This window comes from Dromiciops gliroides, chromosome 2 (genome assembly GCF_019393635.1).
Source record: "Dromiciops gliroides isolate mDroGli1 chromosome 2, mDroGli1.pri, whole genome shotgun sequence".
NCBI classification, from domain to species: Eukaryota; Metazoa; Chordata; class Mammalia; order Microbiotheria; family Microbiotheriidae; genus Dromiciops; species Dromiciops gliroides.
This window is the reverse complement of record NC_057862.1, coordinates 584474267-584501613: the sequence shown is the minus strand read 5'-3', so window position 1 is coordinate 584501613 and position 27347 is coordinate 584474267. Positions and strand designations below refer to the sequence as shown.

General features: G+C 36.9%; 1 protein-coding gene across 13 annotated transcripts in view; it reads left to right on the top strand.

Annotated features, from left to right (window-relative positions):
- The window catches only part of EHBP1 (EH domain binding protein 1), a 384386-nt gene that overhangs the window by 63006 nt on the left and 294033 nt on the right, over positions 1-27347 (top strand). For all 13 annotated transcript variants that reach the window (XM_043982716.1, XM_043982715.1, XM_043982718.1 and 10 more), the window contains exon 5: positions 8217-8270. In XM_043982716.1, the coding sequence (XP_043838651.1) occupies positions 8217-8270 (54 nt within the window). The remainder of the gene's footprint in view (positions 1-8216; positions 8271-27347) is intronic.

The window sequence follows — 27347 nt, the reverse complement described above, 5'->3', positions numbered from 1 at the left end:
ATCTTCACAATGACCTCCAGTTTCCTGTTTTCTCAATTCTCTCCCAGGCCATCTCCTCTATACTAGTCACTCTTTCCTCTTCTCTCCATATTGACCCTTTGGTGAACCAATTCAACTCTACACTCTTGAATTCTTAACCCCTTTATCACATCACTGATTATGTCAAGTCAAGCCTCAACTTTGGATCACTCCCACCATTTATCTATTTATTCATTCATTCATTCATTCATTTAAAGTTTTAATCATTTTATTTGAGGTAATTATAGTGAATCCACCTGATACATTATAAAAGAAATGCTGAATTTGCAACATATACATAGATCAAAGTGAGACCCAGAAAAGCAAAAAAGGAATGATATTTTAATGGAATTGAAACACAATAATCACCTTGTGTGTGTGTGTGTGTGTGTGTGTGTATACATAGCTTTATTTCATAAAATGAACAAAAGTCTAAAAGTTAACATTGGAAATCCTTGCATTCTTTCTTCTATTGTCAAATGCCCAAATTTACAGCCAGCCTGATGTTTCATGTTATGCATAATCCTAAGGCAAATTCACTTAATGATGTCCATGAGTAAGAGCAGCTGAATCTGTACCTTTCAAAGCTTTGGTTTTTTTATCAGCATTCCTGATTTTGTAAACAGTTAATCCCAGGACAGCTAGATGGCACAGTGGATAGAGCACCGGCCCTGGAGTCAGGAGTACCTGAGTTCAAATCCAGCCTCAGACACTTAACACTTACTAGCTGTGTGACCCTGGGCAAGTCACTTAACTCCAATTGCCTCATTAAAAAAACCAAAAACCAAAAAAACAGTTAACCCCATCACATCCATTCCTACCCAGATAAACAAAAAATAAATGCTTTACAGATATCATCCCTACATAATCAATTCCCACCTGTGCCCTCTGTCTAAATTTACTCCTATCATCTGTCCTAATACTGAGAAAGTTCTTATGGGTTAAACATATCATCTTCCCATGTAGTAATGTAAACAGTTTAACCTTTTAACATCCCTCATGATTTATTTTTCCTGTTTACCTTTTTATGCTATTCTAGGGTCTTGTATTTGAAAGTCAGATTTTCTATTCACGTCTTTTCATCACAAATACCTGAAAGTCCTCTTTTTCATTGAAGTCCCATTTTTCCCCCTGAAAGACAATACTCAGTTTTGTTGGGTAGGTGATTCTTGGTTGCAATCCCAATTCCTTTCCCCTCTGGAATACCATGCCCTCTGATCCTTTAATGTAGAAGCTGCTAGATCTTGTGCTATCCTGACTGTGGCTCCACAGTATTTGAATTGTTTCTTTCTGGCTGCTTCTTCTTGAACTGGGAGCTCTGGAATTTGGCTGTAATATTCCTAGAAGTTTTCCTTTTGGCATCTCTTTTAGGAGGTGATCGGTGGATTCTTTCAATTTCTATTTTACCTTCTGTTTCTAGAATATCAGGGCAGTTTTCCCTGACAGTCTCTTGGAAGATGATCTCTAAGTTCATTTTTTGATCATTGTTTTCACATAGTCCAGTAATTTTCAAATTATCTCTCTTGGATCTATTTTCCAGGTCAGCTATTTTTCCAAGAAGATATTTCATATTGCCCTCTATTTTTTTTTACTCATTTGGATTTGCTTTATTGTGGCTTGATTTCTCATAAAGTCACTAGCTTCCATTTGTTTAATCCTAATTCTTAGGCAATTATTTTCTTCAGAGAGCTTTTCCATTTGGCTTTTCAAGCTGTTGACTTTTTGGGAAGACTTTCTTGCATAATTCTCATTTTTTCCTCTACCTGTCTTACTTTATATTCAAAGTCCTTTTTGAGTGCTTCTATGGCCTGAGACCAATTCATATTTTTCCTGGAAGCTCTTGATGTAGGAGCTGTGACACTGTTCTTCTGAGGGTGCACCTCGATCTGCCTTGTCACTAAAGAAACTTTCTATGGTCTATATCTTTCTGTCTGCTCATTTTGCCAACCTATTTCTTGACTTTGAACTCCTCCTTCAAGTGGGGCACTACTTCCAGGATGCACTGTCCCAATCTTCAGGGGGTCCACGGTGGTACGATTTAAGGAGGGGCAGTTTCTTCACTCACCTGGCCTGTGCTCTGGTCTGTAAATAACCCCAAGCCTACTTGCGATTCAACCAGACAATAAAATTTTGTTTCCTGTGGTTTAAAGTTCTGGCAAGCCCATGCCCCTCCCTGACCTGGGCTGCCCCTCACAATTGCTTCCTGATCCTCAGCTGGGACAGAACAACTGAATTCCACCTTAGCTCCAGCAGAGACCTCTGTGATCTCCCCCTGGCCAACCATTCAACCTTCTCACTAGACTGTGAGTTTAGTTCTAGAAGACGCTGGTGCTGTAGCCAATTCAGAGGTTCCGGGGGTAAATTTCTCTGGTGTGGCCTGCTTGTGGCTGGATCTGTGTTGTCACCACCTGGGTCTGGGTGGCCAGCCTGGGTCTGGATCTGTGTTGGCGCGGCTCCACTCCCACCCCAGCAGAGCAGCCCCCTCCTGCCAACCTTCTAAGCTGTCTTTAGCTGGAAAATGATCTCAGCCCTTCCTTTTGTGGGTTCTGCTACTCCAGGAATTGTCTTATGATATTTTTTGGAGTGATTGTGTCAGGAGCTCTGAGAGGCTACTGCCTTTCCTCTGCCATCTTGGCTCCACCCTGCTGTTGATACTCAAATCAACTTTTCATATGCCAGTCTCTTTCATACCCCAACTTTCTTTCAGTCATCTTGAACTGCATGTCCAGTAAACATCTTAAACTCTGTATTATGTCAGAGGGCAACACCATCCTCCTTGTCCCTCAGGCTTCCTTACTCTCTTTCTCTCACGCCCTCACCTTTCCCTGCTGTTGTCAAGGTCTACTGATTTTACCTTTGCAACATCTCTGGAATATACCCCCTTCTTTCCTTTAACCCTGCTATCACTCTACAGTAGGCTCTTATCATTTCATACCTAGATTATTGCAATAGCCTGCTGGTGTTTTTGCCTTGCTGAAGTCTCTTCCCCACTTGAATCCATTTTCTAATCAGCCACTAAAATAATTTTCCCAAAGTGCAAGTCCAGTCACATGGAGTGTGTGGGGGGGTGTGATTTGAACAATCTGACCAAAAGGACTTTGCCCTGAAAATTGTTTTGTCATTTCACCAAACTAGATACCAAAGGACTGAGATTCTCAGAATAAACTGAATGTCCCACAGACACTTTAAGCTCAATTTGTATAACACTGAATTTTTGATAGTCTCTATTTCTATCAAGAGTATTAATATCCTCCTAGTTACCCAGGCTCTCAAACTTGGTCTCATTCCCATCCTTGCTTACATTTATCCCAAGAGTAATTCATTCATTTGCCAAATATTGTTTCTATCTCTAAAACGTCTCTCTTGTCTATCCCCTTCTCTTGACTCACATAGCCACCTCATGCTTTGGAGGAGCCTCCTAGTCTCTCCCCTCTTCAGTCTGTCTTCTACGCAGCTGCCGAACTAATTTTCCTAAGCTGCAATTCTGATCTGTGTCAACCCACTACTCAATGAACTCCATTTGCTCCCTATGTAACTTGCTAGGATTCCAAGGACTTTATAACTCAGTGCCAGCCTCCATTTCTAGGCTTATTCCACATTCTCCCCCCTCCCCCAGTCCAGTGACCCTTATTATCCTTTTACATCATATTGTTCCATCTCCTTTCTTTGCCTCTGCAGTCTTTACCTAGGCTTTTCCCCCTCCTCCAAATTTCACCTTCTATATGAGGCCCTTCCTTTTCACCTCTGGCTCTCAGTGCCTTACCATTTAAATCAACCTACATTTATTATTTGATATGCATTTTGTGCACTGTTTGTCTGTCTGTCTGTCTCTCTCTCTCTCACACACACACACACATTTTGTCTCTTCTACACTATTAGGGCAAGTACTCTCTTTGCTTTTTTATTAGCATCTTACATTGCCTAGCATAGTGCCTGGCCTATAGTTATTGCTTAATAAATGCTTGTTTTTCAAGTTGATTAAAGACTTTTTTTGTTTTTTGTTTCAAAATTTGCTATAATTTTATAACGTTGGAATTGCTTCATCAATTAATTAATTAACTAATTAATCAATTTCTTCCTTCCTTCCTTCCTTCCTTTCTGGGGCAATGAGGGTTAAGTGACTTGCCCAGGGTCACACAGCCAGTAAGTGTCAAGTGTCTAAGGCTGGATTTGAACTCAGGTCCTCCTGAATCCAGGGCTAGTGCTTTATCCGCTGCACCACCTAGCTGCTCCCTGTTTCATTAATTTAAATAATATTTAAGGCAAAGTTATAATCTGTACTGTGTTCAAGTGGCATGTGTCAGATGTGGGTTTGATTTTCAGATGTGACTGTTTCTGTAGTAAAGAACTAAGAATCCAATGGAAGTTGTATATTAACTGCTGATGGTGGAAATCATAATCTTGGATTGTAGACATCATTGTAAGAACAAAAAACATGTTCACAGGTGGCAATAACTAGTCCTATAAACTTGTTATAGGCAATGCTGTGATCAGCTGAAGAGGAAAGAAGAAAGGTATGAGGCAGGCAAGATTCTGTATCATCTGTTTTCAGGAGGGTAGAAACCATTTTGGTCTCTTTTAGTGAACAGTTGTCTTATAAATAAGGGTACATGAGAAGCATCTTTATTTTAATTCTGATACTTTGAGTAATTTAAGATAATTATTTGTGTCTAAACAAAGAGCAAGTATGAGTGTAAATTAAAATAACAAGATCACAAGCAAAATTGTGGGATTTTAAGTTTTTGTTAGAAGAGTAGAAACATTGACTATATTGCTCTTACATAGCTTTATAAGGTTTGTAAATAGAATAAACAATTGGTGAGGAGGACTAGCATTTTTTGTATGAGGGTTTGCTGGGCCCTTTTCAGGCTTGCTCTTCCACCTTTGGTGTCCACCTGGCACTTAACTCTCACCTGTGGCTCCAAGAAGCTGTAGTATGAACAGTGGCCACACCCCAATAAAACCGTTTTGACAGACAGACTAAACCAGGTTGGTGGTAACTGAAAGGCCTCAAACCTGTTGGTGAGTTAGGGGATGTCTATCCCAATCACGTGAAGACTTCCCCCAGTGGAATGGGCAGATGAGAACAGTTTGTACCAATGGCCATGAAAGCAGCTGAAGTAGGTGCTGTGCAGCATTTATAGCTTAGTCAGATGGCAAAGCCATCCATTTCATCCCAGGTCATCATCAGTCACCTTGACTTTTGTCTTGCCACTGGACTTGGATGACTGGAAGGAGAAAGTGAGGGTGATGCCTTTGTGCAACTCTGCCTCACTTAAATCCAATTCATGCATGAGTCAAGACATCACCCTGTGATGTCATTGGTCCTCCTTGAAAACGAAGGACAAACAACAACTACAGCAACATTCATAAAGTGATTTCTTCACAACAGCCATATATATGATCCTTTAAGGTAGTTAGTAAAGCATTGATTTGAATAGCGTGGTAGAAATGAAGCAGATTTCCAGATAGATAGTCATGTATTTGACCATGAATTTGTCAGTGACTCTTGAAATGTGGTGCTACCTATCTTTAGAAGATAAAGTCTAGGATTCAGGTACTATTGAAAATATTAGGAATATCCTCCTTTGGGCATACAATCACTTATGGACACCTTAGGACAATATTTGTTTTTGTGGAAAATGGTCAAATTGCTTTATTATTATGCTTCTTCTGGCTTGTCCTGTTGTAGTAGAATAGTATAGCCTTTTTACTTCTGTCAGGATTAGTCTATTTAAAAAGTATTATTATGTGAATATTTAGAAATTATGCTTTTTCCCTCTTTGCCTTGAGACCTAAGAGAAAAGGAATACTAAAAATAAAAGCTTCTCTGTGTTTTCCAGGCTGTTCAGACCCTATTTTTGATCAGCAAATTTCAGTATTCAAGCAAAAATTCTCCAGTAGTCCCTTTCCTGCTGTTTTTCATAATTAAAGTTTCATAGCCATGTGTTGTTTTCTTTAAATCTATAACTAGTATAAGAAAGACCTGCTTTGTACTAATAATGAATTATATTGTGTCCTTAGTCTGTAAATTGTCATTGTCATTCATAAAGAAAGCAGTTTTTGAGATGCCAGTATTTTTCTTGATTCCAAGTTAGTTTCCACCTTAATTTTATGAGTTAAGACTTTTTAAATGATTAGAAATTGCCTCTTTTTTAGTAAGCAAAAATTACTTTTTAATGACAGGGCACTGATTTTGAGGGAGCTATAAAATCAAGGCACAGTGTTTTAATATCTCTTTAGTTCAGTGGTAAACAAAGTAGATAATGAAGGGTAGAAGGAAGAATACAAAAAAAACCAGTAGTTGATTCCAACCTTTGTTTATGGTGATATTTTTGTTTTTGCAATTATAGAAGTAATAAATTGTGTACTTTTTAAAAAAACTTAATAAAACTAAAAAAAAGTTGCTATTATAAAGTTGGGCAGCTAGGTGGCACAGTGGGTAAAGCACCAGCCCTGGATTCAGGAGTACCTGAGTTCAAATGCAGCCTGAAACACTTGACACTAGCTGTGTGACCCTGGACAAGTCACTTAACCCTCATTGCCCCGCCATCCCCCAAAAGATGAACTTAATGATTAAAAAAAAAAAGAAGAAGCCTCTCATAAATGGTTAAGCTGACTTTAACTGTCTCATTAGATGGTTTGTTCCTAGGGTTCTATTAAACTGTATCTTCTCCTCTGTAAATAATTAATCTTTTAGTTGTTGTAATACTAGCTGTTATTTAGTTGCTTTTTTTCAGTTGCATCCAATTCTTCGTAATACCATTTAAAGTTTTCATGCAAAGATACTGGAGTAGTTTGCCATTTCATCTTACAGATGATGAAACTGAGGCAAACAAGGGTCATACAGCTTGTAAGTGTCTGTGGCCAGATTTCAATTCAGAAAGATGAGTCTTCCTGACTCCAGGTCCATTACTCTATTCACTTTGCCACCTAGCTGTCCTTTTTCAGTAGTTAAACCATTCATTTTTGTAAACTCTCTTTGCCATCATTCATGTCTCCAAAAATACATTAACGTAAGAAATATTATATATAGTAATAGCTGATATTTTATATATTACTTTAAAGTTTGAAAAGTATTTTATATACATCGGATCATTTGAGGTATGATTAAAGACTTCATTGAGGGAGTGATGTCTATGCCTAAATATGCTATATTTTTAAATTGTTTTGAGGCACTATGCCTTATTTGTCATATGTCCTTCAGTGCCTATGATAGTACTCTGTACCTAGTAGGCTCTTAATGAATATTTGTAGCAATTGTGGAGAAAAAAAGGGATTTTGGAAGGTGGAGGTGGTGCAGGGCAATCAATTAGTAAACATTAAGTGCCTGCTGTGTGCTAGTAACTGCTAAAACAAAGACTAAAACAAAACCACTCATGTCACAAGATTATATTTCTAAAGGGAGACTACATATACACATATTATGTGCAACATATGTACAAAATAAATTCAAGGAAATTTTGTGAAAGGACTAACATGAGTGATCAGCAAGGCTTCATATAAAAGGTGCTATTTCACTTAAGTTCTTTTTGAAAGAAACTAGGAATTCTAAGAAATGGAGATGACAAGAGAGAACATTCCAAGCATGGGGGGGATATGCAAAGGTACAAAGTTGGGCAGTGGAATATTCTGTGTGAATGTAATGCCCTTTTGGGTTATTTCTTCCTTCTTTCAACCTGCCAATGCCCTACTCTCCTACTTAAAAGTTAGGTCTGTAGATTTAAGGAACTCGGTAAGCTTCCAGGCCTAAAACTATAGATTTAGCTCATTATACCTCAAAGCTACCATTGATGTAATTACAAATCCCTCGAAATACCAGAGTAAGACTTTGAAATACCTTCATAACTTCCTATCATTCAGGAGATGATTTCAGAATATGCCTTTGATGTTTGTACACTGTTTTCTAAATTTATCGAGCAACTTAATCTCTAAAAAGGACTATTTTAAGCTTTCTGGGAAAGTAAAAATATTGTTATCAAACAAATATTTGAAGAGTTTTAGTGCAAAAGGTAATGTATTATTTTAATTAGAGGAAGGCTATTAGAGTAAAAGGTAAAAAAATTAAGATAATTTTGACGTTGTTTTTGGCAAAGTATTGGTAGAAAAAGAAGTAGCTTTATTTATAAGCTTAAAAACACAAAGCAACTTTCAAAGAAATTTGTTTTTTAACTAATTATTTTTAATTTTTGCTTCAGGATCCACATGCTGAGGAATTTGAAGACAAAGAATGGACATTTGTTATAGAAAATGTAAGTTGGTCAGCAATTTATACCTTAAATGTTTGATTCCTAGTATATTTAGGTAGTCATATTTGAATATAATTTCTGGGGTTGAGCTGTTTTTAAAGTTTGTTTCTCATCAATGATTTAAGGGTCAGAAATGATCTATGCTGATGAGAGCCTCATGGAAATGAAATAGGATCTGTAACTTGTAGAATTTTCCTAATAGAGTAACAACAAAAGAGTAGAATTATTTAATAAAAAATTACTTAGATTAAATATGTATAAGAAAAGAATGTGGAGGCATCTAGGTGGCGCAGTGGATAGAGCACTGGCCCTGGATTCAGGAGGACCTGAGTTCAAATCTGGCTTCAGACACTTAACACTTACTAGCTGTGTGACCCTGGGCAAGTCACTTAACCCCAGTTGCCTCACAAAAAAAAAATAAAAAAGAAAAGAATGTTGTGGTACTGAATTATGCTTTCAAATAGTTTTATGTGAATTTTGCAGTCTTTCATATATTTTAAGGTTTGAAGATATAAAGCAGATATATCTATTTTTAAGTCATGGCCTTTATATGTTGTTATTTTTTTCAGGTTGCTGAATAAATTGAATTATTAATGGGTTGATATTGACATGAGTGAAAAAGCATATATTAAAGCTTTACCAGCATTAGGCTTTTGATGGGGATAAAAAAAATGCAAACATTACTGGAAATAATAAAATGATACTTAGGAATAGGGGATGGATTTGTGATGTCATTGGTATAGAGACCTCACAGGGGACAAAATTCAGAGGGGATGACAATAACAGCAAGATGGACCAGGAAAATCCCCTTGAAGAAGGGATTTTTACTAAGTCTTGAAGGAAGCCAAGAAAACTTAGGGGTGGAGTTGAGGAGAAAAGCATTCTAAGAATGGGGACCAACCAGTAAAAAGTCATGGGGATGGAAAATGGAGTGTCATGTATAAGGAACAACAAGTAGGTTAGTATTGCTGAATCTTAGAGTACATGGAGGGGAATAAAAAGTAGTAACACTGAAAAGGTAGGAAGAGTCAGGTTAAAACTTTGTGTTCCAACTTCTCTTCCCCCCTCCATTCCTACCCCCACCCACGAGAACTCAAGCAATAATGGGAGATGATCTGCTGGGAAGCATGTGGTTATTTTCAGCAAGGCAATGATCCAATATAACCCTGAAGGACTTAAGAAGATTGCAGCCCATCTGCAGAGAAAGAACTGATAGTATCTGAAAACATATGGAAACACATTAAAATTTTTTTTCTTTTCCTCTTTGACAATTCCTTAATCTAGAGTTTTGGTTTTTTTGACTGTTTTCTCTCACAACTAGCTAATATGGGAATTTATCCATGACTACTCATGTAGATTATTGTCTTGATCAACATAGCTAAATCTTTCACAGTTGATGATCCCTACAATATTGCTGTTACTACATACAATGTCCTTCTGGTTATGCTCATTTCGTTTTGCATTAAGTTCATTGAAGTCTTCTCAGGGTTTTTTTGCTGCCTCTTCTTTTTTTTTTCCTTCAGCTAAAGCATAATAGCTTCTCCTCCAGCTCCTTATTTTAACCCTTTATGTGTCTCTCTGTATCAGGTGTGTTTCTTGTAAACAGCATATTGTTGAATTCTGAGGTCTAATCCATTTTGCTATCTGCATCCAGTTTATGGATCTCATTAGTTAGGATTACCAATTGTGCATTTCCCTCCATCCTATTTTCTTCTGTTAATCCTTCTTTATTGCTTTTTTTGTTGTTCCTCCTCCTCTTTAGTATGTTTTGCTTCTGAGCACTGCCTTCCTTTATCTACCTTCCCTTTTCTTACCACCACCACCCTTCTATTATCCCCTTTCCCTCCTATTCTCCTTCACTGTTGGGTAAGATAGATTTCTATATCCAGTTGGGTCTGTGTATTATATGTGTGTGCGTACACGCACACACACACACACACATACACACTCACATTCCCACTCATACTCACACACACACCTTTTCCCTCTTTGAACCTATTTATATGAAAGTGAGGTTAAAGCATTGCCTGCCCCCATTATTTCTCCCTCCATTGTAAAAGTTCTTCTTTGCCTTCCTCTTTTATGTGAAATAATTTTCTCCATTTTTCTTCTTCCTCCTTCTCCTAGGGCACATTTTACATCATCCCAACATAATCAACTCACTCACACCCCTTGTCTTTGTAGAATCCTTCTAACTGCCACAATAATAATAAAGTTCTTAGAAGTTACATGTATTACCTTCTCATATAGAAAGGTAAACAGTTTAACCTTATTGAGTCCCTTATAATTTCTTTTTCATGTTTACCTTTTCATGTTTCTCTTGAATCTTTTATTGGAATGTCATTTTCTAGTCGGCTCTGGTCTTTCATCAGGAATGTTTGAAAGTCCTCTATTTCATTAACTATTCAGTTTTTCCCTTGAAAGATTATACTTGGTTTTGCTAGGTAGGTTGTTCTTGGTTGTAAAACTAGTTTTTGTTGCTTTCCAGAATATCATATTCTAAGCCCTTTGCTTCTTTAACATGGTAGTGGCAAAATTTTGTGTGATCCTGACTGTGGATCCAAAATATTTGAATGGTTTCTTTCTGGCTACCTGAAGTATTTTCTCTTTGATCTGGGAACCCTGGAATTTTGGTATAATATTTTTGGAAGTTTTCACTTTGGGGTCTCTTTAAAGGTGGTAATTGGTTGATTCTTTTAATTTCTATTTTACCCTCTGATTCTGGAGTATTGGGGGTAGTTTTTCTTGATAATTTCTTGAAATATGATGTTTAGACTCTTTCTTTGATCATGGCTTTCAGGTAGTGCAGTAATTATTAAATTATTTCTCCTAGATTTGTTTTCCAGTTCAGTTGTTTTTCCATTGAGGTATTTCACATTTTCTTCTATTTTTTTCATTCTTTTGAGTCACATGGAGTCATTAGCTTCCATTTGCCCAATTCTGATTTTTTTTTTTTTTTTGGTGAGGCAATTGGGGTTAAGCGATTTGCCCAGAGTCACACAGGTAGTAAGTGTCAAGTGTCTGAATCTGGATTTGAACTCAGGTCCTCCTGAATACAGGGTCAGTGCTTTATCCATTGCGCCACCTAGCTGCCCCCCAATTCTGATTTTTAAGAAATTATTTTCATAAGGGAGCATTTTTATCTCTTTTTGTATTTGGCCACTTCTGCTTTTTTAGTAGTTATTTTCATCAATGAATTTTTGTACCTCTTTTTCCATTTGTTCAATTCTCTTTTTTAAGGTTTTATTTTCTTCTATATTTTTTATGTTTACCAAGCTGTTAATTGTCTGTTTATTTTTTCTTGCCTCACTCTCATTTCTTTATTTAATTTTTCCTCAACCATTCTTACTTGATTTTTGAAAATTCTTTTTTAGCTCTTCTAGGAGAATGAGAAGTTGGGAATTACTTGACTTATATGTCTGGATGTCAGGGAGGATACTGGTGTCCCTGACAACATTAGGAAAGTTAAGAAAGATAATGAGTTCTGTTTTGGATATGTTGAGTTTGAGATGCCCACATCTAGTTTGAAATACTCCAGTGGCAGTCGGTGATGTAGGGCCGTAGGTCCAGAGAGAGCCTAGCATTTGATATAAAGACCTGTGAATTATCTGCCTGAGGATAGTAATTGAGTCCTCTGGAAGCTGATGAAATCGCCAAGTGAGATAGTATAGAGGGTAAAGAGAAGGCGGCCCAGGAGAGAGCCTGGGTAAAGTTACAGGGATGGGAGTTTCATGTGTGAAGAATGGAAAAAAGGCACATTTGCTCAGGCTGCAGAGTACATGGAGTCACTATTTATCTATGTGTGTTCTAGGCAGCCACGTGGCACCATAGTGCACAGAGTGCTGGGCCTGACGTCAGGAAACTTCCTCTTCTTGAGCTTAAATCTGGCTTTGGACACTTTTTAGCTGTGGGACCCTGGGCAGGTCACCTAACCTTATTTACCTCCTGGAGAAGGAGAGGGCAGACCCCTCCAGCATCTTGGCCAAGAAGACCCCAGATGGGGTCAGGAAGCGTTGGACAGGACTGGAATGACTGAAGAAGAACAAAAAAAGTCCTCCCTTACTATGTGTCAGGTCTTGGGGTTACAAAGAGAGCTGACAGGGTGGGGGAGATCCAAGCTGGGAAGAACTTTAAACACCAGACAGGCAGTAGGGAGTTACTCCTTTATGGAACAGGCAAAAGGTGTGGTCAGGCCTGTGCTTTAGGACAATTGCTGGGGGAGCTTGGTGGAGGGTAGCTCTAGAGTGGAGAAACTTGAGGCAGAGAGACCAGTTCAGATACATAGTCCAGATGAGAGGTGAAGAGTGCCAGAGGCCACAGATAACTTGTGAGGGACAGGGCTGAAAGGTAAGCACAGGTTCTCTGGCTCCAGAGCAAGTGGCATGTTCTAAGGAGGCTTGAGAGTCAGTCCTTCCAGCAGAGGTTTTGGGATGTCTGAAATTTGGCATGTTGGGCAGCTTTCCATTTCATAGTTGAGGATACAAGTAAGCTGAAGAAAAGCAGCTATTCGCATTAGAACAGAGAGAGATGGGGTCACATGTAAAGTCCTTGGCAGAACCATTCTCCATTATTCTTGAGTTTTAGTTCACTGCTCTTTCCTCTACTATATGCCATATTGCCTCAGAACTGGTGCCACCTCATAGCCAACAGCTATAACCAGGGTAAGATAGTGCCTTGCACTTATAGTGCTGAAATTGAGAGGACATGGACAGCTTTTCAGGGTCATGGAAACAACTGAGTTTAACACTTGGTCAGCAAGAAAACTGAATTTTAAAAGGAGCTACCAAGTGATAAGACTAACATCTTCTTCCATCATAAGCTTTCTCTCTCTCTCTCTTTTTTTTTTGGTGGGCCAGTGAGGGTTAAGTGACTTGCCCAGGGTCACACAGCTAGTAAGTGTCAAGTTTCTGAGGGAGGATTTGAACTCAGGTCCTCCTGAATCCAGGGCTGGTGCTTTATCCACTGCAACACCTAACTGCTCCCCCTCCCTCTTTTTTTTGTTTTTGTTTTTTTTCATCATAAGCTTTTCCTCAGCCTATTCCATCTTTTCCTTTTCATGGTTTCTCCAGCTGCATTTGAGGTTGTTTTTGTTATTTTTAATTATTTTCTCCATTTATGCTATTTGCCCCTTGTCTAGGGTGTACAAATTGCTAGTACTAATTCTGTATGGGCATTGGAGTGGTAAAAAGGTAGAGAAGCGGGACCAGCTAGGTGGTACAGTGGATAAAGCACTGGCCCTGGATTCAGGAGGACCTGAGTTCAAATTCGACCTCAGACACTTGACACTTACTAACTGTGTGACCCTGGGCAAGTCACTTAACCCTCACTGACCCCCCCCCCCCAAAATAGGTGAGGAATGGAGAGAGAACAAGCATTTATTAAACACCTTCTACTTGCCAGGTACTGTGCTAAGTACTTTACAAATATCTGACTTTAGCCTTACAACCACCCTGGGAAGTAGGTACTATTATTCTTCCCATCTTATAATTGAGGAAACTGAGGTAGAGGTGCCCTTGCCAGAGTGACACAGTAAGTGTCTGAGTAAGTAAGAGTGACACAGTAAGTGTACCACCTAACTCTTTGTGAATTTTGCTGATTTAACAGACACATTTTTGAAAAATATTTCATTACCTATTCTTATAGCTATGTATATTATGAACCTCCAGGTCCTATATATTTTCTTTTTTTCCTTATTTTACTTTTACATTATGGGATAAAACAAACATTTCCAAAACATTACATAATAAATGATTGCATGCGAAAATGCAAATCTGTTATGTAAAACTTGCTGTTCCTTTTAAATATATAATAGAGTTATCATGTAAATTTCTTTCTTTTTTTTCCTTCCCTCTGCTGCTTCTCACCCTAGAGATGGTTATCATTAGACACAAATATATGTATGTGTATGTATATGTATGTGCATATGCATTTGTATAATCATTCTATTCATATTTCTATCAGTTTTTTCTCTGGATGTCAGTAGTGTCTTCTTATCTTTTGTAGTTAATTTGGGTATTTATGATAGTCAAAGTGACATATTTGCTCATAGTTGTTCTTAAAACAATATTGTTGTTACCATATACGATGTTCTCTGGGTTCTACGGTTTTCTTTCTTTCTTTTTTTCCTGCGGGGCAATGAGGGTTAAGTGACTTGCCCAGGGTCACACAGCTAGTGTCAAGTGTCTGAGGCCGAATTTGAACTCAGGTCCCCCTGAATCCAGGGCCTTTGCTTTTTTCATTGTGCCACCTAGCTGCCCCTCTACAGTTTTCTAAATCTTTTTTCTCCCCTACTGTTTTCTTAAAGAAACTTGATACATGTGTAATAATTTAAGGACAGTTCAGTTTTTAAAAGAGATTATTAAATATGTTTTACATATATAGATTATAACATGTAATAATATATAATGCATATATGTACATATACACACATAATATATGGGGAGTAACTAAATGGGACTATAGAGCACTAGCCTGGAGTTAGAAAGACTTGAGTTTAAATCTGGCCTCAGACACTTATTTGCTATGGTGATCCTGAGTAAATCAATTGAGCTTTCCCTGCTTCAGTTTCCTCAAGTGCAAAATAATAGCAACTACTTCACATGGTTGTCATGAGGATGAAATGATATTTTTTAAAGTGCTAAGTGCCTTGGTTGGCAAACAATAGGTACTATATAAATGCTAGTTCTCCTTATTAATGTAAAAGGTTTCCATGGTACTGTGGAGTGACCAGATGAAGCTAGGTTCTAGTCCTGGCTATTACACTACCTTGCTTGTGACCTTGGAGAAGTCATTTCACTTCATTAGACCTCAGTGTCCTCATCTGTAAAATGAAGGTGGTAGCCTTAAGTGTTTAGAAGGTTTAAAATGAGTTAATGTTACAGTGTTCTGGGATCCTGTCAAAAGAAAGCATAAAGGCTAACCTTGAAAAGTAATGTCAGCCTTTTCCAAGGTTAACAGCTCCACTCAGTGGTGAGTGATGAAATTGATTCTGATGTATGAAGCTGCCATCTTACCTCTTACATGCCTAACTGCTTTGAGTTATTATAGGAAAGAATTGATATCAACATACATGTACTGAAGATGGACTAAATCTAATTCAAGCTTTCTCTTTTCTCTTAAGGCCTGTCTTTTGTTTGAATTTGACTTGCTGAGGCATGTGTTTTACTTTTAAAAGTTGTTTTTTTAGAATGGAATCTAAATTATGCAGTGTATTCCTGCCTTCCCCGCCTGTCCCTCCTCGTTGTAGATTATTTCAGTACCCTCACCCATGTTGAAATTGGTGGTGGGCAATAAAGAAGCTCTGAAATTTAATGTTATGTTCCATCGTATATTGTTTGGGCAGAGGTGAGAGCAAAGATGGGTGGAACTTTCTAGACCTTTATTCTAGAATAGTTTTCTTTACAAAAATTTCTTTTATACCAGAGGAGTCTTCAAAATAGCTATGGCAATTATTGGCGTGAAATCTTACTTCAAGTATGTTCTGAATAGGTTAAGTAAGTTATTTGCCATTTCATAGTAGGTGAAAATAAAAGGAAATAATTTGAAAAAATCAGGATTGCCAGTTTTGTGGAAAAAAAACAAAAAACTTTCATTTAGACTTTTCTCTTAAATCCTAGCCTGTTTTAGCATATTGGTTGTGAAAATCTTTATCCTCGTTGTGGTTCATATCTTGTCTGAAATGGCTACTTTATTAGATTTTATTGCTTGGTTATTGTTGAACATTGATATACGTATAATAATTTAAGTGGAGTACAATTTTAATGATTTGTTAAAATTAAATATATATTATGCTTAAATATATACACTGCTTTTTATTGCAATTAAAGATGATAATGTCTTTATTTGATTGGTTATTTTTTATTTGTGATCAGAGAATATATTTTCCCAATGTTTATTCTGTTTTCTTCTTGAGGTGGGTTCTTTTCACTCAGAGGAAATGAAAGGATATTTCCCACCCCAGCCCCCAAATATCAGACTTTCCAGCTTCAAAAAGGGAAAACTTAATGTAGAAAACTTTTTTCTTATTCTAGCTATTTTTCTTACCTCAAAGAAATATTGGGGAAAATGATAATCACAATATAATTGCTAATAGAGACTTGAAAACATTTTGAGTTCACTAAAATTTTCAATTAATCTTCCACTATGTAAATAATTTTAAGGTTACTTAATACTTCTTTAGCAAAATGTGATTAATTCATTATCTTTTTTTTATGGGGGACTATTCTCATTGAATTTTTCCACCTTTTCTGGGTTTAACTCTGTGTGTGTGTGTGTGAGTGTGTGACAAATTTTAAAATGCACCAAAACAAATATAAAAGAATTTAAGATTACCTTTTCCCCCCCTTAATGCCTATTATTCTTCTTGTGTTTGGAATTTGATAGATCAGGTAAAATTTAATATTTCCCAAATATGTTTACCTGCTCTGTGCTATATGCCCTTCTACTTTGATTATATTCTACTTCTATTTCTGTAATATAAGTTAAGCAACATTTTTGTTTCTTTCTAGAATGAAATATTTTGTTTATATGCTTGTCTCTGTCTCTGCTTCATTCCTCTAATACTAAACTACTATACCCCAAGGAATAAATTCCTTTAATCTCATTTTGGTCCATCATACCCCATTCTTCCACAACTCTTATGTTTGCTTAGCCATTCCATTATTGAAACTCTTTTGTATTGTCTACAAACTACCCTTCATTTTTTTTATACTTTCAAGCATTAAATCAATCTTGCCTTTTCCCTTAGGATATTACACACCTTAAAACCCCCTCCAATTCTAGCCACTGCTTTGTTTATACCTCTGACTTCAACTCAAGATTTATTTTATTTCTTAACTATCACAGCCATTTCCATACCTTTTCTCTGTCATAATAGCTAAACAATATCTCTTTAGTTGACATTCATGCTATCTAATTTCCTGATCATTCTTTTTTTTGTTTTTTTTTAATTAATTAATTTATTTTTTACATATAAGGTATTTTATTTTTTCCGTTACATGTAAAGATAGTTCTCAACTTTTGTTTATACAAGCTTAACAATTTCAGATTTTTCTCCCTCCTTCCCTTCCCTCCCCCCTCCCCTAGACAGCAGGTAATCTGATATAGGTTATATCTATATATCTATATACCTATATACATATACATATATATATATACACACACACATATATATATATATACACATAATAACATTAATCCTATTTCTGCATTAATCCTGTTACAAGAGAAAAAATCAGAGCAGTGATGCAAAACCTCAAAATAGAAAAAAAAAAAAACAACAGCACCCAAAACAAAAGAAATAGTATGGTTCAATCAGCATCTATACTCCACAATATTCCATTATATTCATATACCACAACTTGTCCAGCCATTCCCCAATTGATGGGCACCCCCTCAACTTCCAATTCCTTGCTACCACGTAAAGAGCAGCTATAAATATTTTTGTACATGTGGGTCCCTTTCCCCCTTCCATGATTTCTTTGGGAAAAAGACCTAAAAGTGGAATTGCTGGGTCAAAGGGTATGCACAGGTTTATCGCCCTTTGGGCATAATTCCAAATTGCTCTCCAGAATGGTTGGATCAGTTCACAGCTCCACCAACAATGCATTAGTGTTCCAATTTTCCCACAGCTTCTCCAATATTTATTATCTTCCTTTTTTGTCATTTTAGCCAATCTGATAGGTGTCAGGTGGTACCTCAGAGTTGTTTTAATTTGCATCTCTCTAATCATTAGAGATTTAGAGCATTTTTTCATATGGGAATAGATAGCTTTGGTTTCTTCATCAGAAAACTGCTTGTTCATATCCTTTGACCATTTCTCAATTGGGGAATGACTTGGGTTCTTATAAATTTGATTTAGTTCCCTATATATTTTAGAGATGAGGCCTTTATCAGAAGTACTGGACACAAAAATTGTTTCCCAGCTTTCTGCCTCCCTTCTAATTTTGGATGCATTGCTTCTGTTTGTACAAAAATTTTTTAATTTAATGTAATCAAAATCCTCCATTTTGCATTTTATAATATACTCTATCTCTTGTTTGGTCATAAACTGTTTTCCTTTCCAAAGATCTGATAGGTAGACTATTGCTTTCTCTCCAAATTTACCTATGGTATCGCCTCTTATGTCTAAATCGTGTATCCATTTTGACCTTATTTTAGTATAAGGTGTGAGATGTTGGTCTATGCCTAATTTCTGCCATACTATCTTCCAGTTTTCCCAGCAGTTTTTGTCAAATACTGAGTTCCTATCCCAGAAGCTGGAGTCTTTGGGTTTATCAAACACTACATTACTAGTGTCATTTACTACTGCATTTCCTGAGCCTAGCCTATTCCATTGATCTACCACTCTATTTTTTAGCCAGTACCAGATAGTTTTGATGACTGCCGCTTTATAGTAAAGCTCCAGGTTTGGTACCGCTAACTCACCTTCCTGTGAATTTTTTTTCATTATTTCCCTGGATATTGTTGATTTTTTGTTTTTCCAGATGAATTTTGTTATTATTTTTTCTAGCTGTATAAAATAATTTTTAGGTAGTCTGATTGGTATGGCACTGAATTAATTTAGGCAGTATTGTCATTTTTACTATATTAGCTCTGCCTATCCATGAGCAATTGATATCTTTCCAATTATTTAGATCTGATTTGATTTGTGTGAAGAGTGTTTGGTAGTTGTGTTCATAGAGTTCCTGGGTTTGTCTTGGCAAGTAGACTCCCAAGTATTTTATATTATCTACCGTTACTTTAAATGGAATTTCTCTTTCTATTTCTTGCTGCTGGACTTTGTTGGTCATGTATAGAAATGCTGATGATTTATGTGGATTTATTTTATATCCTGCTACTTTGCTAAAGTTGTTAATTGTTTCAAGTAATTTTTGAGTTGATTCTCTAGGATTCTTTAAGTATACCATCATATCATCTGCAAAGAGTGATAGTTTTGTTTCCTCCTTGCCTATTCTAATTCCTTTAATTCCTTTCTCTTCTCTGATTGCTAAAGCTAACATTTCTAGGACAATATTCAATAATAGGGGTGATAATGAACATCCCTGTTTCACCCCTGATCTTATTGGGAAGGCCTCTAATTTATCTCCATTACATATAATACTTGATGATGGCTTTAGGTAGGTACTGTTTATTATTCTAAGGAAAGCTCCACCCATTCCTAAACTCTCTAGTGTTTTTATTAGGAATGGGTGTTGTACTTTGTCAAAAGCTTTCTCTGCATCTATTGAGATAATCATATGATTTTGGTTGGTTTTCTTATTGATGTGGTTGATTATGTTAATAGTTTTTCTAATGTTGAACCAGCCCTGCATTCCTGGTACAAATCCCACCTGGTCATAGTGTATTATCCTGGTGATCACTTGCTGTAATCTCCTTGCTAATATCTTATTTAAGATTTTAGCATCAATATTCATTAGGGAAATTGGTCTATAATTTTCTTTCTCTATTTTTGCTTTGCCTGGTTTTGGTAACACCACCATATTTGTGTCATAAAACGAATTTGGTAGAACTCCTTCTTCACCTATTTTTCCAAATAATTTGTATAATATTGGAATTAATTGTTCTTTAAATGTTTGGTAAAATTCACCCGTAAACCCATCTGGCCCTGGGGATTTTTTCTTAGGGAGTTCATTAATGGCTTGTTCAATTTCTTTTTCTAATATGGGTTTATTTAAGGATTTTATTTCCTCTTCAGTTAACCTGGGCAGTTTGTATTTTTGTAAATATTCATCCATTTCATTTAGATTGTCAAATTTATTGGCATACAGTTGGGCAAAATAATTCCTAATTATTTACTTAATTTCCACTTCATTGGTGGTAACATCACCCTTTTCATTTTTGATACTGGTAATTTGGTTTTCTTCTTTCTTTTTTTAAATCAAATTAACCAATATTTTATCTATTTTATTGGTTTTTTCATAAAGCCAGCTCTTAGTTTTATTGATTAATTCTATAGTTTTTTTGCTTTCAATCTTATTAATTTCTCCTTTAATTTTCAGGATCTCTAATTTAGTGTCCAATTGGGGATTTCTAATTTGTTCTTTTTTCTAGCTTTTTAAGTTGCATGCCCAATTCATTAATCTCCTCTTTCTCTTTTTTATTCATGTAAGCATTTAGAGCTATAAATTTTCCCCTAAGCACTGCTTTGGCTGCATCCCATAGATTTTGGTATGTTGTCTCATTTATTGTCATTCTCTTGGATAAAGTTATTGATTGTTTCTATGATTTCTTGTTTGGCCCATTCATTCTTTAGAATGAAATTATTTAGTTTCCAGTTGATTTTCATTCTACTTTTCCCTGGCTCTTCCTTACATGTAATTTTTATTGCATCATGATCTGAGAAGGATGCATTTACTATTTCTGCCTTTCTACATTTGACTATGATGTTTTTGTGCCCTAATACATGGTCAATTTTTGAAAATGTGCCATGTACTGCTGAGAAAAAGGTATATTCCTTTCTATCCCCATTCAATTTTCTCCAGACATCTATCATGTCTAACTTTTCTAGTAGTCTATTCACCTCTTTCACTTCTTTCTTATTTATTTTTTGGCTAGATTTATCTAATTCTGAGAGGGGGAGATTCAGATCCCCCACTAGTATAGTATTACTGTCTAATTCCTCTTGTAACTCATTTAACTTCTCTAAGAACTTGGATGCTATACCACTTGGCGCATACATATTTAATATTGATATTACTTCATTATCTATAGTACCTTTAAGTAAGATGTAATTTCCTTCCTTATCTCTTTTAATGAGATCTATTTTTGCCTGCACTTTGTCTGAGATAAGGATTGCTACCCCTGCCTTTTTTACTTTAGCTGAGGCATAATATATTCTGCTCCAGCCTTTTACCTTTACTCTGTGTGTATCTCTCTGATTCAAATGTGTTTCTTGTAAACAGCATATTGTAGGATTCTGGTTTTTAATCCACTCTGCAATTCGCTTCCGTTTTATAGCAGAGTTCATACCATTCACATTCACAGTTATTATTCCTGACTGTCTATTCCCCTCCATTCTATTTACCCCCTTTGTACTTCCCCCCCCTTCTTTCACCCTATTCCTCCTCACCGACGTTTTACTTCTTACCCCTGCCTCCCCCGATCTGCCCTCCTTTTTTATCACCCCCCTCTCTTTTCTTTACCCTTTTCTCCCTTGCTTTTGTCCTCCCTTCTATCAGTCCCCCCCTTTCCCTTCCCCTTTTGCTTCCCTATAGAATGAGTTAAGTTTCTTTATCCCAATGAACGTATATGTTATTCCCTCTTTGAGTCAAATCTAATGAGAATAGGGTTGAAACAATGTTCCCCCCTCCTTTCTTTCCCTCTAGTCTAATAGGTTTTTTTTTCCACCTCTTCATATGATATAATTCATCCCATTCCACCCCCCCTTTCCTCTCCTCCCCATAGATTCCCTTTTTATCCCCTTAATTCTTTTGTATCATCACATCAAAGACAATTTATATTTATACCCTCTATGTAAAGTCCTTCTCTCTGCCCAAATACATTTACAGTTCTTAAGAGTTATGAGTATTATTTTCCTGTGTAGGGATATAAACAGTTTAACCTAATAGGGTAACCTTTTTTTTCCCCCTCTGTTTACCTTTTCAAACTTCTCTTGAGTCTTGTATGTTGAGATCGAATTTTCTATTCAGTTCTGGTCTTTTCACCAGGAAAGATTGAAAGTCCCCAATGTCATTAAATGTCCATCTTTTCCCCTGAAAGAAAATGCACATTTTTGCTGGGTAATAGATTCTCGGCTGCAATCCAAGCTCCTTTGCCTTCTGGAATATCATATTCCAAGCCTTGCGGTCCTTTAATGTTGAAGCTGCCAGGTCCTGAGCAATCCTGACTGTGGCTCCATGATATTTAAATTGCTTCTTTCTGGCTGCTTGGAGTATATTCTCCTTCACCTGATAATTCTGGAATTTGGCTACAATATTCCTTGGAGTTTTCCTTTTGGGGTCTCTTTCAGGAGGTGATCGGTGGATTCTTTCAATGATGATTTTATCCTCTGATTCTATGATATCAGGGCAGTTCTCCTTAATAATTTCCTGGAATATGGTGTCTAGATTCTTTTTCTGGTCATGGCTTTCAGGCAGTCCAGTGATTCTCAAATTGTCTCTCCTCGATCTGTTTTCCAGATCAGTTGTCTTTCCAATGAGGTATTTCACATTTTCTTTTATTTTTTCATTTTTTTTATTCTGCTTGACTGATTCCTGGTGTCTCATGGATTCCTTATCTTCCAACTGTCCCACTTTAATTTTTAAGGCATTGTTTTCTTCAGTGAGATTATGCACCTTTTTTTCCATTTGGCCAAGTGATTTTTTTAAGGCAGTGTTTTCTTCAGTGAGATTATGCACCTTTTTTTCCATTTGGCCAAATGAATTTTTTAAGGCTTTGTTTTCTTCAGTGAAATTATGTGCTTCCTTTTCCAAGCTGCTGGTCCTTTTTTCATAATTTTCTTGTTTTGCTTTCATTTCTCTCCCCATTTTTTCTTCTACCTCTCGCAATTGATTTTTAAAATACTTTTTGAGCTCTTCCAGGAAGGCTTTTTGTTCTTGAGACCAATTCACCTTCCCTCATGAGGCTTCAGATCTAGGCAATCTAGGCTATTGTCCTCATCTGAGTTTGTGTTGGCTTCTTCCCTATTGATACAGAAGCTCTCAATGGAGAGGGCTCTTTTTTGCTTCTTGTTCATTATTGCAGCTTATTTATTTATTTTTTAAGTTGAGGTCTGCTCTGGGGGCACCAGGGTCCCTGTTTTGGGCTTCTTGTGCAGGAGTATAGGTGCTGTGTGACCAGGTTTTTACTCTGAGGCCTTTATGGTGTGTGGAGATCCCCTGCCCTGCACTTCCTGTCTGATTGTGCTCGGCCAGCCAGGCGCCAGACCCGGGAGTCTGATCCCGCCTGACCCGTTCGTGGCCCTCTCGGCCGGTGCAGGCAGGTTTTTCCACTGTCCTTCTTGGCCACCAGATTTTTGAACCAGGTTCCAGGGGCCCCAGTTGTTCGGCTGTGGCCTGCAGCTCCTGCTGACTTGCCCTGACCCCCTCGGCGCTGGGTTGCTGCCCTGCGCTGGGCCTCCCTTTTGCCTGAGTCAGACCGACCTTTTCCTGAAGTCTTCTAAATTATCTCTGGTTGGAGGACTGTGTCTCTCTGTCTCTTTGCAGGTTCTGTAGTTTTAGAATCCATCCAGAGGCTTGATTTAATGTTTGTTTTGAGGGAACAGAAGGAGAGCTCAGGCAGTTTGCTGCTTCCTCTCTGCCATCTTGCCTCTGCCCCCCTCCTGATCATTCTTGTTGTCATCTATTGCGATATTGAGCCTTCTCTTCCTTACCTGGCTCAGGCTGACCTGACCCACAAAAGGTAATAACCATAGATTCCCAGGAAGTTCCTTGCTACCTAACTGCCTCCCTTAACCTGTATTTCCAACCTGTTTCATACTACTCCTGTTCATAATTTCATACTTAAGCCAAATTAGACAATCTACTCTTCTTCATTGTTTTATCTTCTCCTGCCCACATCCATTTACAAGCACCATCCTGACGGACACTTAGTACAATTGCCCCCTCACCTCTGCTTGTTGACATCTTTCCTATCTCAGCTGTCACCCCCTTAAGTATTCCCTGATCCTCCCAATTAGGACTTTGAATCTCTTATTTTAATTTGACCTCTCTCATGTATTTTGTCTTACACATTTTTATGTTTCAATCCCCTTCCCTAAGCTTCTTGTATAGCTTTTTTTCTTTTACTTGCCATTATTTTTAGTAAATAGCAAGAGACAGTAGTTTATTTTATATGTGTATACAAAAATACATATATATATATACATACATGCATATATATCTATGTTAAACTGTGGAGTCACTTTAAAATTTTTTTTTTTGTTTTTAGATAGCTTTTAAAATTGAGTCAGAAGTTGGATTGAATTGTATATTTTATCTGAAGATAAAATCTATCTGAGATAGATGGAATAAAGTAGTACAATAATAGATTAAGCATTTAAACTTAAAATGAACAGAATTGTAGAAAAGGTTTAAATTTGGTCTATATTCTAATTATGTATCCCTGAAGTTGGAAATTGAAATTCTGAGAATTAAACACAATAGTATAATCTGGTTATTACATTCTAGTGTTATAAGCCCAGAGAATATTGTAAACTGAAATGTTTTATAGGGATGAATTGTACAGTTATTATTGATTCATAGTAGTAAAGTGCAATTTACCTTGTAAATTGCTAGTACTATTTTGTTTAGTTTATTCTTCTTTCTTTCTGCTAGTTACCTGCAAATATCTTTTAGATAAAAATGAAAGAGAAGGGCAACCAGAACAACCATAGTTGTTCTCAATGGTTGCTATTCTTTGCCAGCTAGAGGGAAGAAACCAATGAGCAAGTCTGGCAGTTCAGGAAGCAAACCTCTAATAGTAAGTTAAATGTGTTTAAAACCAGCAGTATGTTTGAGCAATTTTTTTTAGCATATGTTTATTCATTGGAAATCAGCAGTGAAATATTATTACCAGTGTACAAGAGACTGAATCTGCATGAGGTCTTTTCTTTTTCATACATCAAATATCAAAACAGAGCCTTGGTAATTGTTTTACAGTAGGGTTCTAATGATACTCCAAACATAAGAACTTGGCTTTTAATAGAAAAGTATTTGTTTTAAGATTGTTCAATTTGCTACTTTTTATTTGACTTTCTCATGTATATTCTTGTCTGTATGTAAATAAATCTTCTAAATCTAGTAGTGAAATAGATTTTTGACATTGAAATTGTCTGTATTGCCACCCCCCATCCTTGGGATTCCAATCAATTGGTCATTTTTCTAAGATAATTCTTTGATCAAAAAGAAATAGGGCAGACAACTAGAACTTTTTCTCATAAACCCATTTAAATTTGGTCAACAAAGTGCTCTAAAACTGATTGCAGGAATTTAGTTTACATGTGCATTTCAGCTAGATACTTTGTTGAGTGTTATCAGTTGGCACTATTTCAGCATTTCAACTTCCTTAGTCTTAAAACTAAACTAGAAGCAGAACCAGAAGAACATTGTACACAGTATCATCAACATTGAGTGTTGACCTACTGTGATGGACTATATTCTTCTCACCAATGCAATGGTACAGAAGAGTTCCAGGGAACTCATGATAGAAGAGGATCTCCAAATCCAAGAAAAAAAAAGAAAGAAAGAACTGTGGAGTATAGATGCTGATTGAACCATATTATTTCTTTTGTTTTGGGTGCTGTTGTTTTTTTTTTCTATTTTGAGGTTTTGCATCACTGCTCTGATTCTTTCTCTTGTAACAGGATTAATGCAGAAATAGGATTAATGTTATTATGTGTATATATATGTGTGTGTATATATATATCTATATGTATATGTATAGATATATATAGATATAACCTATATCAGATTACCTGCTGTCTAGGGGAGGGGGGGAGGGAGGGGGAGGGAGGGAGGGAGAAAAATCTGAAATTGTAAAGCATGTATAAACAAAAGTTGAGAACTATCTTTACATGTAACGGAAAAAATAAAATATCTCAAAAAAAAAAAAAAACTAAACTAGAATAAATGTCAGTGTTCTTGTATGATATTTATGGGGCGTCTAATAATTTAGTTTTCATATAGTTAAATTTAGTTTTTTTCCTTTCAGTTTGTGATGATACATTTTCTGTGAGCTCCTCTTTTGTGTATATTCATACTGTCTTACTCTATTTCTTATTTTTTCTTCACCTTGCTCTTCACAATATTTTTCCAGTTAGCAAGACAGGTTGGACATTAACTTTTTTTTTCCTTGTATGGTGAATCAGGTAAAGAAAGATTATAATTAGGAATTTTTGCACTTGGGGCAAAAGGGAGGAAAGAAATCCTCGGTTTTTCCTTAAGGAGTGGTGGAGGGATACTAGTATGAAGTGGCAGGGGAGAAACATCCATGCCAATCACCTAGTAGTTTTCAAAGCAATTTAGTACAGTTCTTGGTAGGAGAGCAAGGCGGGGAGGGGAGGTAGGAATGGACTTGAAGCAGAACCTTACTGACAGAACATAGTTCTAACATAGTCCTAACAGCTTTGTTTGAGTGATCACAGTGTGTGTGTGTGTGTCGTGTGCACGCATTGTGGGGAGCATGACAGGGAGAGAATGTTGGAAGGGAGAATATTCTACTGGGTCTTTTGCTCCTCCCACTTTTTGGGAGGGCTGGCTGTAGGGGGAGGAGTGGAACTTAGGTTCTTAACTCTCCTTCATTTTTATCTTATGTGCTCTTTTTTTTGGTGAGGCAATTGGGGTTAAGTGACTTGCCCAGGGTCACACAGCTAGTTAGTGTTAAGTGTCTGAGGCCAGATTTGAACTCAGGTACTCCTGAATCTAGGGCCGGTGCTCTATCCACTGTGCCACCTAGCTGCCCCATCTCTCATGCTTTCTTTAAGAGCTTCCCAGATGCTGAGCTAGCTCTGGCAATGCATTTGTCAACCTCATCATTTATGTATATATCCCTGAAAAATATCCTGCCAAGTTAAATGAACTTGTCCACAGCATTCAGAATTTTTCTATTTGCTGTAACCCTGTATGGGTGGTGTGGTATTGGCTGGTGGAAAACCTCCATTTTCTTGGTGTTGAATGTCAGGCCAAAATTAGCACAAGCCACAGAGAATCAATTTTTACTCTGTTGCATCTCAGCCTCAATTTTCTGCAAACAAAAAGTCATATACCAACTCTCCCTCCACTTTAGTCTTTGTAAACTATTGAACTTAAAAAGGCTACAAGCAATCAGTGTGATAGCTGACCTTGATTCCATTTTCATCTTCCTTGAAGGCTTCTGACAACATTGCTGAAAATATCATGTTAAAACAGCATGGAAGCACGTACATAGCTCTGCTTTACTCTATTCATGGCTAGGAAAGTGTGAGAACATTTTCTTTATCTTGAACCCCTGCAAGCATGCCATCATGAAACTGGCCTAAAATACTGATGAAATTCTCCAGGCGCAGCTATGTGGTTCAGTGGATAGAGCACCCGCCCTGGATTCAGAAGAACCTGAGTTCAAATCCAGCCTCAGACACTTGACACTTACCAGCCGTGTGACCTT